The following is a 16,269-nucleotide window of genomic DNA, read 5'->3' as shown; positions in this document are numbered from 1 at the left end:
AAAAATGAAAAAGAAAAATGACAAGCACAACTTCTTGGTTCATCCCAGATTTTCCTGTACCAGTCATGGCCACACTTGTAACTACAGCTAGATCATAATGCTACTTACGTCCCCTTGATCGCATACTAAGAAGTGAATTCTGCAGACTCGCAGCTACATTATCGATTAACTGTCATTGTATATTTTCCATGTGAAGAGTCGTTGTGATTGTTGACGCTAGTTCAAGAACGTCTGGCCATCACCAATCTAGCTATATCGCTCTACCAGCGATTGGTTGTTGCCTGTCCTATCAGTTGAAACATTCAATTCATATAGTTCACTTAGCAAACTAGAGTAGCGTCGACATCAACAATATATACCAAATATAATAAAGCAACCAAGCCTGTCCGTCCATCCATATACTCCTGACCTGACCTGCCGAAACAAAGAAAGAAAAACCTATGAACAGCAAAGAGTCGATTCTGTACAACCTGCGCCTTCCCCTCTCTGCAAGCAAGTGCATAAGAGACTCGTAGCAAAATCAAATAGCAAAGGTGGAAGGGAGAAGAGGTAAAGAACAGAAAAGAGAGGGGAAGGGAACAAAGAAAAGAGGAGGATGAACCAAGGCCGTCTGCCCAGGAGCATCTTTACCGGGATTCTGAAGAAAATACGAGCAGAAAAGCATACGCCGAACACATAACCAGTGTATCATGGTGGAAAGCATTATCTGAAGCGGAGCGGAAGGAGATGATTCAACATGTCAAATCGCAGGTCGAGGATCAAAATGCTGGATCACTCAGTGAGATAAATGTGCTGACGCCGTGAAATCCTGGTAACGCCGTAAGTCGATCAAGTTGCAAAAAAGGGATGATCCAGAAGCCATATTGTACATGTCCACATGCGGAGAGAAGAGACGGACAGGGTATCGTTATAACAAAGCCCCAAGTGGAAACCAGCCAAGAAGAGAGGCACATTTATACTCATGAACACGAATCGAGGAAGGACATCTTCAGGTCAGAAAGGTTGACAAGGATTGTCACCTTTCCCCGAATTTGCCATATTCCTGTTGCCACTTCAGGAGATGACGCGTGAGGACATCCATCATTTCAACACTGCTCAGATCTTTGAACTCTTTCTCCTTGGAAGCCTGACCAGACCCTGTTTCGCTATCAACGCTTGATGTCCCTGACTCCACTTCGTTGGTATTCGAAAGTAATGCAGTCTCGATTTGATCCATCGTGGCCTTTGTGAGAGAGCCATTTGGTTGGTCTCCATTGCCGGGAGGGGTGGAAGTTTCGCCGGCAACAGCCATCTCGACCTGCATCCGCGAGATGAATTCAAGGATTCCAGCAACTCGTCTCTTCATCTCGTTCATGGTAGTCCGTTGAGGGTTCATGTAGCGCGGCCTGCTCGGTTTTCCAGAATCTACATTGTAGTGCGCTCCGTTGACTGCCCCCACTCTCGGCGAGTCCCCACCGATATCGTGTGATTGCCCCCGGCGTGGAGAGTCAGCCCCATTCATATCTCGATCTCTCGTATATTGGTTACGTCCGACCCTGCCACCACGACGCGCAGGTGGGCGTCCAGACTTGCGGGTTGACGGACGGGAGGGAGCAGGTTCCGGAGCAGGTGCAGCGGTCTCCGGGCTAGTTTGAGGAGGCTCAGGGTCCTCCGCAGTGGCTTTGGTCGGCGATGCCATCTCACGGTCGGCATCTGCCCGTTGAAAATGTGTTAGGTCGAGGAATCCCAAGATAACTACAGGGGTTTTACCTTCACCATTTCGCCGCTCCACCTTTCCCTTCTTACGGCTCGCAATCTCCGCGGGGTCTGTTTCGGGTTCTTCTGTTTCTTTGATGGGCTTTTCACGATGACCCCGCGGTGCCACCCTAGAGTTTTTTGTGCCGTTGCCATTAACTTTCGTCTTCGACTCATCTTCTGATGCAGATTGAGATTCTGTGTTCTCTGGTTTTGAGATAGCGCTTGGTGAAGGGGAACTTGTACGCTGGCGCTTCGTCACCTGCTTGTGACTAGGCGGGGAAAACGGGTCAGCAGCAGCACCAAAGACAAATGTTACTTGGGAAAGGCCGTCATCGAACTCACGCTTCGCTGTCACTTCGACTCCGCTTGCCTCGTCGGAGAGTAATGTCCTCTGCAGGGGGCTGAGTATCTTCCTTGCTCTCTTCGATCGCTCGCCGGAGCTGCTCCTCTTCGTCATAAGCCGCATCACGACTATTCATGGTTGATCTGCGTTTCGGATTGGCAATCGACTCGCTCTGTCGTGATTTGGAGTCTTTTGCCCGTCGCGAATTATCACGGGACGAGTCACGGGAGGTTGCAGGGGAAGATTGGACGGGGGCGACTGGGAGGTACTGCGATGAATATTGTCTGCGAAAGTGTAAGCACGACGGCAATATAGTTGAAAGATGATTCCACGTAAGAGCATCGCGGTTGAGGTGCGTGAGAATTTAGAGCATTGGCTCAGCCTCGACGGGTAACGAAGAGCCTGACGGTATCGTCCGGGCAATTCAAGGCCGAATTGACGCAGTAAATCATAGAAGGGCAAATCCTTGAAATGAAAGTAGAAAAGATGTTTGAAGACACATACCCGTTGGGCTCATTCTTGATTTTGTGAAGATCTTTCCGACACTCCTCACAGAAGTACTCGTCGGGACTCATCGCTTCATCCATAATTCCCACACAGCCACCGTGTTGCCAAACTTTGCAGGAATCACACTGGATGAACATGCTACCGATGTCGTCGGACATCAGGTCCGATGAATCTGCGGAAAGATTCAACGCATGTTGATCCTTGAACCCAACAGCCACCCCATTGCGACCGAGAGCCTCCCGCCGAGAGGGAGGCAGGCCTGGGTAGTCTTGCTGCCCACAAAGACATCGGGTAATCTCTTCTTCTTCGTCACCCTCTCCGTCTTCATCCTCATCTTCCTCCCCGTTCAATCTCAGATTGTCATCATCTCCCCGGGAACGCTGGCGCTGCCGCGTTTGTGGGTAGTCGTTTCTTGCGGCACTGTCTGCATCATCAATGGACTGAGACCGTTGGGTCAAAGATCTCTGAGGCGACGAAATTTTATGGTTCGACCGAGTGCTTCTTTCGCGAGTCAAGGAATTCGACGAGCTGGAGGAATTTGTATGCTGAAGGATGGCGGGCGAGGGTTGGGAGGTGCGGGCACGAGAAGAGCGACGAGGAGTCATGGTGGAGGACTGCGAAGCGGATGAAGTACAATAAAATTCTGACAATGGGACGAAGATTAAGGATAAGTTAAGTATATAAGAGTCAGCAAGGCACAATTATAAGCAGATGCTGCCCATGTGCGAGCAGTCGCACGCGGGTAAGAAGCTGGGATTCGACAGCGACGACTCGTAGGAAAGACGAAAAAAAGAGGGCGAAAGGACCGGCAAGGCAAAGAGTAGGAGCTGGCGACTGAGACACGAGGTTGAAAAAGAATCCAAAAAGTAGCGTCTGCGAGCTCGAGTCTGAGCCGAGGACTACATAATCTGCAGATTTCTATTTGTGAGGTGGAGGGGAGGGAGACAAGAGAAGAAGAATGAGATGGGGGGAGGAGAAAGCCAGTTCGGTAGCAGTAGCAGTAGCAGTACTAGCAGTAACAATCCTAATAAAAAGGCGGACCACAAGCGGGTTTCTTTTTCTCTCCTCGCCGGGCTTTCCCCGCTCACCATCTACCAGGTCTCTTTTTGCGCTCCACGAACCTCGAGACTCAACTATTGCAAAGTAATTGCTATCATCTTCTTGATGTTCACATTACATCTCTCTCGGATTTTTCAGCGCAGAGTTGCTTGCGATGGTGTATGACTGAGACTGCTGACCTGGTTTGACAGAGCCGATGATGGCATCGTCCATTCCGCCATTCATTCCACTAGAAAACCCCGCTTATCAAGCGTCGACCACACGCGACGTCCACAGCCTGCCTCCTACTACTTACCGATTCGAATTTAAACAAATACTGGAGTTGGGTCGATTCATTTTGGTGGACAGTGAAAACTGAGTTCTCCCACTGTCCAGGTAGTTAGAGGAATTGTCGCGAGGAAGCGGTCCTCCATGACCGTTCAGGGAACTTTAATCCTTGCGGATGTTGTCATCATACAAGAAGAGAGCCTCGTTTCATCACCACATTTGCGTGTGGGCTCTGAAAGAACTCGATGAAATTGTTCAGCTATGGAAGATTGATCCCATCTTACTGCTCCTGTTCTTACGAGTGCATGAGCTTTCAGCTGCGGAAGTACCATAGCGTGTTCCTGCTGGAATGGTTGCCCATAGACCGCTTGAGACTGGGAGAGAGCATCACATGAAGGTAACCAATGCATGAGAGCTGTCCTTGAGACCAGTGACGGTATGGTGCCTGTTTCGATTCACAGCTTGTAGACGGTAGCACTAATCAACAGCTGGACTCGATCGTTGAACTTGCCATCCGCTAGAGCATTTTCACAACTCTTGAGGTATCTGGTGAATGTCTTGAAAACAAAAATCGTCCTGCCAAACGATCATCGAAACGGTTGAAAAGTACTTCCCAACTCATCTTCAGGGAATATTTGTAGAAATAGAAAATGTGGTATCCTGCTTGCAATGGAGACTGTTCGGTCCCGAAAAGGAATAGTGCTTGTTGAGGCCTCAGGCGCCAAATCGGAGCCTCAGGGCGAGAACCCGCAGCTCCAAAAAGAACTATCATGTACGGAGATAGGTTGTTATTACTCTTATGGTCAATTTCACCCCTCCATCGTCCATCATTTCTCCCCTATCAATAGCTCCTTTTGATTGTGAATACTTCTTTTACTTACTATTCCCTTCTTCTGATTCACTTCTTCTCTGAGCCTTTGGGTCTCTGCAGATCTTCGTGACACCGGGGTTTCTACTGGGTCTTTCCCGCACCTCTTGTCCGGCTATTTCTCCAAAAATTTTGCATGGGTGTTTAGTGCTGATTAATGGTCACTCGTTTTGTAAGTTGCATCAAACTTCGTTGAACAATACTATCCGGATTGCTTTGGCTTTCTCGCTACCTGTGGCTTGATCTTGATCCAAGCCGTGATTACTCTTGATGTTCTCTGGGGCCCTGCCAACGGTGACAACTAACTTGTGGGTGCCAAACTACTTCGGTTTAGGTTCCTCCGCTCTCATCCCACCCCCCTCTCTTTCCCTACTCGGTATTCGCAACGCGACCAGCAGACCGTCATATATTCTTGACTCCGGAGTGTTGTCTGACTTTTGGGGACGAAGAAGAGGTCGAGAAGCAAGAATAGAATTGCCCGAGAGTCTCAGAGGACCTTCGATACCTAGTTGTGGGGCACGGTGATTCAGGGGACAGGGAACCGAAAAAAATAGCCCGCCGTTCGGCTGTGGTCGTCGACGGTTACTGAGCTGAGATACCTGCATGACGATGACTGCTACGTTGAGTATGTTCCTCTCATCAAGGATGTCTTCTCTTCTGGACGTCTTATCATGCCGGTCCAGCACCAGCCGGATGGGGAGTGTTTGGAGAGGAGAGAAGACCACTGCCAGCTAGATCCGTTGCTGATTCTGTCCGCCTGCAGATGGGATGTATAACTCAGCTCCAGATACTCCGTCGCCTGTTTATCCGGACAGGCTAATTCGGCCCCTTCCTAAACGGACCCTACGGTCTCGGTTATCGCCCGAGGCCGCTGACTCAATCCTCTACCCTCCTGCACCCCCAGTGACCCAACTCTTCTACGGAACCTCTGCGGACCATGGAGAGGTTGTGAATGACAGCAAAGTCTACGTGCAACAGAGTCTAGACACGGACGCGCATGATCGTATTGCGGAGCGAGAAACACACCACACCTATGAAAACAGCTTCGATCTAGAGAGCGGTGACGAGGACGGTCCGGTTGTGGTTCGTCGAAGTGCCGGTTTTCGCGGGTCGTCTCTCTCGCCGTCTGCTTCAAGAATTCAACCGCATGCACCTTCTGGCAAGGTAGAAGGATCACCGATCAAGTCTTCCTCGACAGGTCCCGACGGTTATGATGCCTTCGAGAACACTAACAACAAGAAGAAGCGCAAAATCCCCACTCCCGGAAATTTGGGCAGTCATCATTCCACACTCTCCCCTGAATTTGCAAACATGGGGCTGTCAAGCTCCGCACAGGCGTCGTCAACCACGATCAACGAAGTAAATAACGTTGGCACATATTATGGTACCGGCAGCCCCGCGTCTCCTGGACTCGGTGGTATTTCGGGTCCCGGTAGAGGGCGTCTTGGGCGGCATCCATCTCGCAGTGGTCCGTCAAGAAACTCCCTGTCGGTCCATTCTCAGATTGGCTGGCCCGCGGCCCGAGCACCAGGTCGCCGGGATGGCATGTTATCCACGTCGGCACCCGCAGGTACTTTCTATCATTCCCCTTTGGAATTTAACACATCCCGGTGATTTTCACTCACTCCGCGTTTAGGTGACCCTACAGTAAAATCCGACCAGGGTATCATTTCCGCCGCCATAGCGAACGCTGCGGCCTTTTCCTCTCCTCCACGAGGCCAGGGGGTTACCAGCTTGCTTGAACAGCAAACAACAACAACAACCAAGACACAATTCACATTCACCTGCGAGTCTGATTCGTCGAAAGGTATGGCTTTGCAGGCACAAAGTCTGTATCCAGCACCGCAGCGTTCGTCCGCACCGCTCGCCCCGACAAGTCAAAGCCAGCGAGGCATCTCCACACAAGGAACCCAAACAAGCCCGAGTATGACGGCGCACGGCAATCAACAACCTCAACATCCTCAGCAGCAAGCCCCTGGTGCCGAGTCACCCGGTACAGGCAAAAAGAAGAGACGGTCACCGGGAAGCATCTACGCATTGGCAGCACGTCAACGCAAGATTCAGCAACAGTATGCTAATCTCCACCATCCTCCGAGTCCTGAAGATATCTGGATCTGCGAGTTTTGCGAGTACGAGAGCATTTTTGGTCGGCCACCCGAGGCCTTAATTCGGCAATACGAGATCAAGGATCGCAAAGAGCGAAAGCGACTGGCGGAGAAGAAGAGACTGCTTGAAAAGGCCAAGATGAAGGGCCGCAAGGGCAAGAAGACCACTAAGAATGCGGCGAAAAGCGCGGCGGCTCACCAGACGGCATATGATCAAGGATACGATCGCGCATCCGTCGATCATTCTTCTGTCGCCGGCCACGGAGCGCATGACGACGACTACTTAGGTCATGAGTACGACGATGAACCCATTCCTATGCCACCGCCTGCACCGCCCAATTCCTTCAAGTCGCCGCCGCCGCCCGGACATCTAGTCAAGCCAACGACTCCCCCGCCGCATATGCAGGCAAGCATAGATGCGGCAAGTACTCGACCACCCTGACAATGGGCGCAAACGGCCTTGGGGGTACACACCATTCGCAACATCTTCCGACCGATTCCATTCTCGAGGGCCATTCGGATGGTGTTCACGTGGTACCTTTACCCCCATGATGAAGGTCGCTGCTCATTTTCCTTTGTTTCAACTGTCTTTTTGCGTCGAGTATTGTCTCCTTGCCTTTTGTTTTTGCTTGGTTTGAGTTTTAGCCTTGTTCTCTCAGCTGTTCTTTCCGCAGGTTTTGCACTTATGAAATCCCCGCTCCAATCACATATCTTGATGAACATCACGACAACGTCACGAAGCATTGAATCCAGCAGGTAAACTGCACTTGCATCTATGTTAGTCATGTTCAGGACCTTTTCGTCCTGGAGGGCCGCAGCATTCTAGTACGCATATTGGGGTGGCATGTTTGGTTGGGTTTGAAACGGCAGGATAGTCGGTGGAATTATGGGTTCTCGTATTTGGTTTTACAGAGAGACAAGCAGCATGGAAAGGTGCATCTTGGGTCGTTGGTTGGCGCTACAGATTGTTAGTTGTCGAGAGTTTGTTGAGTTAGAGCAGGATGATCAGTCGATCAGTGTCAGAGTATAGCAATGTGAATATCGTCTGGGGTTGATATGGTACATTAGTTACTCGATTCGACAAGGCCCATAAGGGATCGCATCTTGCCTAGATGGTCCAGGATGTCTGACCGTGTTTCCATCTATGAGAAAGAAGTTTGTGCAGAGCCATAAATAGATTTAAGCAGAAACTGTCAACCAGTCAATACCGTTTGGCGCTTCGGATGACACGAGCTGAATTTAGCAGATCGCTGCCACCACAGCCGCCCAGTTTGACATGGATCTTAATCTTTCAGCGACATCCAATAAAAGAATTCTGTCTATCCAACGTCTGAAACAACGGCTTACTGTCGTTTGTCGCATTGAATGCTTGAGAGCCGGGACCAGCTTAGCCGCGCGCGAAGCAAAAAAAGCCAGGCGCCATCATCCTACAGAGCGGTCTGTTTCAGGACAGCTCCAGCAAGGTCGATCCGATGGATGAGAAGAAATGCTTGGGAGAAATGGTTGGAACGACAAAGAGCGTATTGTGTCGGCTTCGAATGAGAGTCTGTATCAGAACTGTGTCCCATAGGTATATAAAGACCAAAGAGTCAGTACCTGAGCAAGATGAATAACAAGTGGCATTCACGCAACACTCTTTCTACTTCCTCTTTTTTCTTTTGGTCACATTTCATTGATCGTCTCTTTGTCATTTGTCGTTGGAAAAGTTGAGGCGTTGCTAGACTCAGGGTTTCATTCATTGTCTGGTTGTGGCATCACAGTCTTGGATCAACGAAGTCGGCCTCCAGGGGACTCTGAGAGACCTTGAAATACTCTGTCACTTCTACTCTTTGCGCTGGACGCAATATCCTCTCAAGAAGAACTCTCACTTGACTCAATCGCGATTATAATCTTTCCTGCTCGTCCAAGCACGCCTACATACCACATCTACAGCCGACACATAGCAAACCTCACTTGACACCGCAATCCAGATCCACAGAATTCTAATGTGGTTCCTCGCTCTCAAGCTCCTCCGCGTCGGCGTCAAAGAAGCCAAAAAGCACAAGGCCAAGAAGAACGCGGCCAACACCACCACAGCCGACCCCGAAGGCATCGACCTCGACCGCAGCACCAACATGCCTTTCTCCGCTGATTCCACCGCCGCCCGGAACCCCCTTATCACCCTCCTCGAGACCATCCTCCGCTTCATCCAATTCGTCTTCGGCCTTACAGTCATTGGCCTCTACGGACGGGATCTCCACGGGGCAGAGAAGTCCGCGAAATGGGTGTATGCGGTCGTCACCGCGTTCCTGGCCACCGTGACAGCGGCCGTCTACCTCGTCTTGCCGTTTTTGATGAAAGGGCGGACGCCGGTGGCGCGGCGGGCGAGACTGCAGCTCCCGCTGTTTGTCTGGGAGAGTGTGCTGTGTGTGCTTTGGTTGACACTGTTTGGGATCTTTGGGAAGATGTATATTGGGGATTATAGTGAGGGGGATAAGGTGACGCGGATGAGGCATGCGGTTTGGGTGGATCTGGTGAATCTGGGGTTGTGGGTGGTTACCATGGGGTGGGTTGGGTTGAGGTGGTGGAGGGGGGTGAAGGGGGGACAGGAGGGAGGGGAGAGGGAGATGGAGGATGTTGAGAAGGCTGGTCCTTAGATGGGTTGATAGCTAGTTTGGGGTGAGGTTGATGGTTGTATTGGGGGTGTTAGGGAACCGTTGCTTGCTCGTATTAATGAAGAAAGGTGGTCGATCTCAAGGTGCGGATGATGAAGAATGTGAAGATATACAGGCGATAACTTCATAGACGGAGACAATCATATCCTGAATACACTGACACAAAAACGCCCAACTCTTCGAGTCAACTCCGGTCCTCCAGATGCCCAATCCATGAGTCTCTACAGCCCGAGAACTGGAACGCCAGGCTAGTAAGCAATTCGTGGTCATCAATACATAACTCAGGCCGTTAGAACAGAGTACAAGCAAGCAAAGGTGTTAGTCGTGATAGTCCCATTCACTGAGCGTGTCATAGTAACACCGGGGCAACTTCACCGGTCCCAAATTCTCCTCCTCCGGATCAATCTCTTCGTATACGAGCGTGCCGTTCCTGCGGCGCTCTTCAATCTCCATACCAAGCAGGCTCTCCAGCCGTGGTAGCGGCGAAGGCGTATAGTGGAAGAAAGACCTGGGTATTTCTCCTGTGCCGTTGAGGAAGCCGTCATTTGACTCTGCCGCGTTGGCGTTGTACTCGCTTGTCATCGAGACATCGACGGAGGTGGGCGCTGTTGAAGCATTGCCGTTCGAGTTGCTGAAGGTTGACGACTCAAATGTCGTACCAAGACTGGTTCCCTCGCTACCGAAGGATCCCTGCCCCTGTTGCAATTCTTTTTTATCCAAGAAGGAGGCCAAAAAGACCTGTTCCTCCCACATTCTCTTCAGGAAGACAGCTCGGAACTCTGCATGAACGATGGCTCGAGGTGGTGGCTTGTAGTATTCAATATACAGGTAGCGAATGTCGCGGAACTTGTTGGGAATCTGTGACCGGAAGCCCATGGTGAGAGGCGCGGTTTTGTAGCTCGCTGTACGCGGCCTGAGCTTGAGAAGGAGTTTCAGATTGGCCAGGAAAGACGGTGGCAGCTCAGGCTGTTCTGCTGGCATGATTTCTTCAATGTGTTTCGGTAGAGGTATGGCTTCTGTGAGCGTCCATTAGAGGTCGACGCGATGGTTCAACATACGGTGCTCGAGGCATCCCAGATAGGCATATGGCCCGAATAGAGGGCTTACCTTTCAGTTCCGGAGACGGGCTGCGAGTCGCCTCTCTCCAATCCGGCAAGTGCACCTCGGGCTCGACATATTCCTCTGTCTTCTCTGCTCTTTTTATGAATGATCCACGCTGCGGGCTTTGGGTCCGAGTGGACTTGAAACCAGAGGTTGACTGGGAGGACTTGCGACGAAGGATGACGGGTCGCCGCTTCGAGCCCTTTGCTGTCTTACTCGCGACAAATTGCGTCTTCTTGTGACTATGGCGACTAGTAGATACATCTGTCGCAGGAGTGATAGTAGTCGCTGAGATCACTGCTTCGCAAGTACTGTTATTATTATCATTGTCGTCTGTTATGAGCCAACGGGTCGTTTTATGTGTTTCTTTCGGTGCGGCATTGGGTTTCTTCAAAATGGAATGCAGTGGCCCTCTATGAGCTACCTGGTTGTTGAGACGCTCTGGCAACTCCCCCTCGCTCTTGTTCTTCCTCAGAGATGGATTTGTGTTCGATGAAACCTATCTCAAATTAGCGGGGAGACCAATAACAACACAAATCACTCGAAGATGGCCATGTACCTCGCTCACTTTTGAAGCGGTGGACTCAGAGATGCGCGTAAATAATTTGGCCACAGTCGCGCCGGGGAGAGAGATGCGAAGACAGTCATTGCTCCAAATCCTCCAAAAGAAGTTCTCCAATCTGTATCCAATGATTCCTTCGAGCGCTGAGGGCTTGACATTGTAGGCTGATGGTATAGATCAGTCAATTTGAGTCAAAGGCGCGATCTTAAGGAGCAAGAGAGGTACCTTTCCATAAGAGCGTAATGTCCTGAACATGCACTGGCATCGAATCATCAAATGACGATGGGAGAGTCTTTGTAGTCGAAAGCAAGCCTTCAGGAAGATCCTCCATATGGGACATTGCACTCTCTGAGACGGAATGGGTAGAAGTAGGGCAGAGAGAGATTTATCTGGGTCTGCTCATGGTCTGAAACAATTGGGAGAATCGTTGGACAAGTCGTGTATGATGATATCAGACTGTTGTCTCGAAGCCCACAGAACCAGGACGAATATGGATATTTGATATTCACGTATGCAAACAAGACATCTCGAGGAGGTTGGGATGTCAGGCCTGGCTGTGAATTCTAACATGAACAAAGCAGACAGCTCTTAAGGATAAACAAACACAAGAGGTGGCAGGGAGCTGAAGATCTGAGGTGAGGTGACAATCAGTTAATAGTACAGGACTCAGAATCAACAAGTACAAACAGCCATCTGCAACTGTCATCTGAGAGTCAGGCACCGAGGACTCAGTCAATGACACATGGGTAAATTGCTGCAGAGTGTCCCTAAGAAGAGGTAAAGTTGGATTCTGTTTGTATATCTGTAAGTTTCCTCACATCTAGGCCTACAATTCGAGACAGTGCTGCCAGGATTAGTTGTTTTGAACTACATACGGGAACACAACGAGTGTCATTCTCCGGGAAAGGACACAAAAAGGCAGAAAGGGCCTGGATGAGAGAGTTCCAGAGTAGATGTGGCCCAGAACAAGATTACAGTGAGATATTCTGACAAACCGCGAGATATGTGGCTAGGATTGGCATATATTCATGAGATCTTACAAGAGAGGACCACAAATGGGCAGATATAAAAAGAGGTGGATACAAAAAGACTTAATCGTTCTATTCAGAGGTGCTGAAGTACTTTAATCAGACTAGAGTGATAGAAGAGTGGTGTTGGTGATCATGATTAACCAGTGATTAACACAAAATAGCGTCAAGAAATGTCATCGACCGGCCCCAGCTCAAAGAAAGTTCCTGGTTTTTACCTTCCGGAGGATTTGGAGCGGCCCGGATAGAGATCCATCCATTGTTTTGTCAACGTGATATCTGGATCCTTGATTTTAGAAAATAATAAGGAACAAGAGTTGCCTGGAGTTGATCATGAGACAATGATGGTGAGGCGAATGAGGATGGAAAAGGAACGAGGGCGGCCCAACAAGAAGGAAACATTCTAGAAGGCTGGACAATGATTTGAGGAGGCGGTAGGTACCTACTTATATTAGGTAGTCTATCCGATTTTATAGCTGGATATAGAATCAACTAAGAATCAGTCAAGTGCGTCGTTACCGATTATGGTTTTGACGACTTGACCAATCTCGTAGATAAAAGACGGGACAACCCAGAGATAGCCGGATGCCTGGATGAGTGACTCTATACATATTCAATCAGTGTGATACACACTTAGAATCATCTAGATATCTGAGAATAGTCTAATATCTAGAGTCTCATCGATTATCGTTGATGACCGGGAAATTGTCCCCATATCTTGTGGAGCTGGACAGGCTGCCTATCGTTGATACCTGAGGCATCCAGGCAGCCAGGCGCTCGGTCCCAGAGATTGAGGATGACGAACCAGTGAGCGCTGATTACTAAGATACCCCAGACGCTGCGTCCGGCATCGGGTGCGATACCGAGTAATTGCCGATTTTCTCCTCGTGACTCAATTTTTCCCTTTGGGGTTCTTGTTCTCTTTTGGCATTTCTTGTGATACCCTCTTTTGTTTTTCTTAGTCAATTTGCATTGTACCCTTAAATATAGCATACAATGTTTGTATGTTCTCCTTTCTTCCATACTATATTGTTCAATGACTGACTTCTGAAGAAACGCACCGGATCTTTGCTGCTTCGGTGCAAAGCATTGCAAGCCCCCGTTATCGGTCGACCCTTGATCCCATTATCAACCTCCTCCACCTCCCTGTCTCTTTGTCGTCCTCGATCCTTTGCCACTACCTCCCTTCGCAGTTACGCTGAGGCATCCTCTCCGACTACACAAACCTCTCCTTCGCAGTCGAGTTGGCTCGCCCCCGATGCTGCCCCCGATGCCGCACCCCGCGTCCCCCAGACTCTTACGGAGAAGATCGTACAGGCGTATTCCCTGGGTCTCGCCGAAGGCCAATACGTCAAGGCTGGAGACTATGTGATGCTGAGCCCCCATCGTTGCATGACCCATGACAACTCATGGCCGACCGCGCTCAAGTTTATGGCAATCGGCGCATCCAAGGTCCACAACCCCAACCAGATTGTCATGACCCTGGACCACGATGTTCAGAACAAGAGCGAGAAGAATCTGAAGAAATACGAATCGATTGAGAAGTTTGCCAACCAGCATGGTATCGACTTCTACCCAGCAGGCCACGGCGTCGGCCATCAGATCATGATTGAGGAGGGATATGCCTTCCCTGGCACCGTCACTGTGGCTAGTGACAGTCACTCCAACATGTACGGCGGAGTTGGTTGTCTCGGTACTCCCATGGTCCGTACCGATGCCGCGACCATCTGGGCTACCGGCCGTACCTGGTGGAAGGTCCCCCCTATCGCAAAGGTGCAGTTCACCGGCACCCTTCCTGAGGGTGTCACCGGAAAGGACGTCATTGTTGCTTTGTCAGGTCTCTTCAACAAAGACGAGGTTCTCAACTACGCGATTGAGTTCACTGGCTCGCAGGAGACCATGAAGAGCCTCTCTGTCGACACCCGTCTGACCATCGCCAACATGACCACCGAATGGGGCGCGCTGACCGGACTGTTCCCCATCGACTCGACCCTGGAGCAGTGGCTGAGAAACAGGGCCGCTACCGCATCGCGCACAGAGACGGCGCGTCGATTTGCCGAGGAGCGTATCAACGAGTTGTTCGCCAACCCCACCGTCGCTGACCGTGGCGCCAAGTACGCCAAATACCTGTACCTGGATCTGTCGACCCTCTCGCCCTACGTTTCCGGACCGAACTCCGTCAAGGTTGCCACCCCGATTGACGAACTGGAGAAGCAGAAGCTGAAGATCGACAAAGCCTACTTGGTATCCTGCACTAACTCGAGAGCGTCGGATATTGCCGCCGCAGCCAAGGTGTTCAAGGACGCCGTTGCCAGGACGGGTGGGCCTGTGAAGGTCGCGGACGGCGTCGAATTCTACGTTGCGGCGGCTTCCAAGGCCGAACAGAAGATTGCAGAGGAGGCGGGTGACTGGCAAGCTCTGATGGATGCCGGCGCTATCCCTCTGCCAGCGGGTTGCGCCGTCTGTATTGGTCTGGGTGCCGGTCTCCTCAAGGAGGGTGAAGTTGGAATTTCGGCCAGTAACCGAAACTTCAAGGGCCGCATGGGTTCGCCTGATGCCAAGGCCTATCTTGCCAGTCCTGAGGTTGTCGCGGCCAGTGCACGTATGTCTCTCTCTATTAGTGTACCTTACCTGTAAAAAACCGCTAACTTTGGCTAGTGAACGGTGTTATTAGCGGACCCGGCATCTACAAGCGTCCTGAAGACTGGGCCGGCGTTTCCATCGGTGAAGGCGAAGTTGTCGAGTCCGGTACTCGCATCGACACGACTTTGGAAGCAATGGAGAAGTTCATTGGACAGCTGGATAGTATGATCGAGTCGTCGAGCAAGGCCGTGATGCCGGAAGAGTCGACTGGCTCCGGTGCTACCGAGGTCGACATCGTTCCCGGCTTCCCCGAGAAGGTTGAAGGTGAAATCCTCTTCCTTGATGCAGACAACATCAGCACTGATGGCATCTACCCTGGTAAGCCTCCTCAGACAAACAATCACACTGTTTGCGCTAACGAACGTCACAGGCAAGTACACATACCAGGACGATGTCACCAAGGAGAAGATGGCGCAGGTCTGCATGGAGAACTACGATCCTTCCTTCAGCGGCATCGCCCGCGCAGGAGGTTTGTCGCCTTCCCTTTCTTGTCACCCTTTTCATCCTCCAGAGTCTAACACAAATCAACAGACATCTTCGTCTCCGGCTTCAACTTCGGCTGCGGCTCCTCCCGCGAGCAAGCCGCCACCTCCATCCTCGCCAAGCAACTCCCACTTGTCGTCGCCGGCAGCATCGGCAACACCTTCAGCCGTAACGCCGTCAACAACGCCCTTCCTCTCCTCGAGATGCCCCGCCTCGTCGAGCGCCTGCGCGAAGCCTTTGGCAGCGAAAAGCAACCAACCCGTCGCACGGGATGGACCTTCAGCTGGAACGTGCGCACCTCCCAGGTCACCGTCCAGGAAGGCCCGGGCGGTGAAACCTGGAGCCAGAGTGTACCTGCTTTCCCTCCAAACCTGCAAGACATCATTGCCCAGGGTGGATTGGAGAAGTGGGTGAAGAAGGAGATTAGCAAGGCTTGATCGTGTACATGTACTTTTTTTTGTCAGTGCAAAAGTTCCCTTTTCCCCCTTGTCCCTGGGTGCATTGCGTGTCGAGCTTGGACCTGGACTTGGAGATAGTCTGGATGATATGATATCCCTTAGATGTTAGAATAGCCGGCGGAGAACTTTTCCGTCCGAATAGATACTTCTTTTTTTACGCCCTTGAACAGTTATGGTAAGTAGTACCGCTAACTAAAGGTGCTTCTTGTACAATCGGCTGGACCGAACCAATTTCCATGTTCCTGATGATATCCCCACTGATATGGAGAACAATCCACTTTGGAATGTAGCTCAACGGCTTTGTAGTTGAGACGTGACATCATGGGAGGAGCCCATTCATCACAGAACAAACCACAATTGACAGGTCTATTGTATGGAGAAGAAAAGAAAAACCAGACGCAATGGTCTTGTTCCCAGGTAAAGAAATATCAAATGACCATTTTCCGCTTGAAAA

At 50.7% G+C, this 16,269-nt stretch overlaps 5 protein-coding genes across 5 annotated transcripts; 3 read left to right on the top strand and 2 right to left on the bottom strand.

Moving 5' to 3' along the window:
* Positions 1–1,015: 1,015 nt before the first annotated feature.
* On the bottom strand, positions 1,016–3,192 carry Aspvir_004250 (putative transcriptional regulator (Cti6); the record flags this gene model as incomplete). Its single annotated transcript, XM_043267481.1, has 3 exons — positions 1,016–2,006; positions 2,080–2,364; positions 2,585–3,192. 3 exons carry the CDS (start codon positions 3,190–3,192, stop codon positions 1,016–1,018), a joined length of 1,884 nt encoding a protein of 627 aa, XP_043123416.1.
* A 2,357-nt stretch (positions 3,193–5,549) lies between these two features.
* Positions 5,550–7,328, top strand: Aspvir_004249 (uncharacterized protein; the record flags this gene model as incomplete). The annotated part of the gene is made up of 2 exons (XM_043267480.1): positions 5,550–6,351; positions 6,418–7,328. The coding sequence occupies 2 exons, from the start codon at positions 5,550–5,552 to the stop codon at positions 7,326–7,328; spliced, it is 1,713 nt and encodes a 570-aa protein (XP_043123415.1).
* Positions 7,329–8,871: 1,543 nt separating this feature from the next.
* Aspvir_004248 (MARVEL domain-containing protein) lies at positions 8,872–9,522 on the top strand (the record flags this gene model as incomplete). The annotated part of the gene is made up of 1 exon (XM_043267479.1): positions 8,872–9,522. The coding sequence occupies one exon, from the start codon at positions 8,872–8,874 to the stop codon at positions 9,520–9,522; it is 651 nt and encodes a 216-aa protein (XP_043123414.1).
* A 336-nt stretch (positions 9,523–9,858) lies between these two features.
* Positions 9,859–11,534, bottom strand: Aspvir_004247 (GATA-like domain-containing protein; the record flags this gene model as incomplete). Its single annotated transcript, XM_043267478.1, has 4 exons — positions 9,859–10,556; positions 10,648–11,140; positions 11,201–11,367; positions 11,429–11,534. 4 exons carry the CDS (start codon positions 11,532–11,534, stop codon positions 9,859–9,861), a joined length of 1,464 nt encoding a protein of 487 aa, XP_043123413.1.
* A 1,693-nt stretch (positions 11,535–13,227) lies between these two features.
* Positions 13,228–15,794, top strand: lysF (homoaconitase LysF; the record flags this gene model as incomplete). The annotated part of the gene is made up of 5 exons (XM_043267477.1): positions 13,228–13,233; positions 13,285–14,833; positions 14,890–15,192; positions 15,245–15,343; positions 15,406–15,794. 5 exons carry the CDS (start codon positions 13,228–13,230, stop codon positions 15,792–15,794), a joined length of 2,346 nt encoding a protein of 781 aa, XP_043123412.1.
* Positions 15,795–16,269: the final 475 nt, after the last annotated feature.

This window comes from Aspergillus viridinutans, assembly GCF_018404265.1.
Source record: "Aspergillus viridinutans IFM 47045 DNA, scaffold_2, whole genome shotgun sequence".
Lineage (NCBI taxonomy): Eukaryota > Fungi > Ascomycota > Eurotiomycetes > Eurotiales > Aspergillaceae > Aspergillus > Aspergillus viridinutans.
Note: the sequence above shows the minus strand (reverse complement) of the source record. Positions and strands in the feature narration are given on the sequence as shown.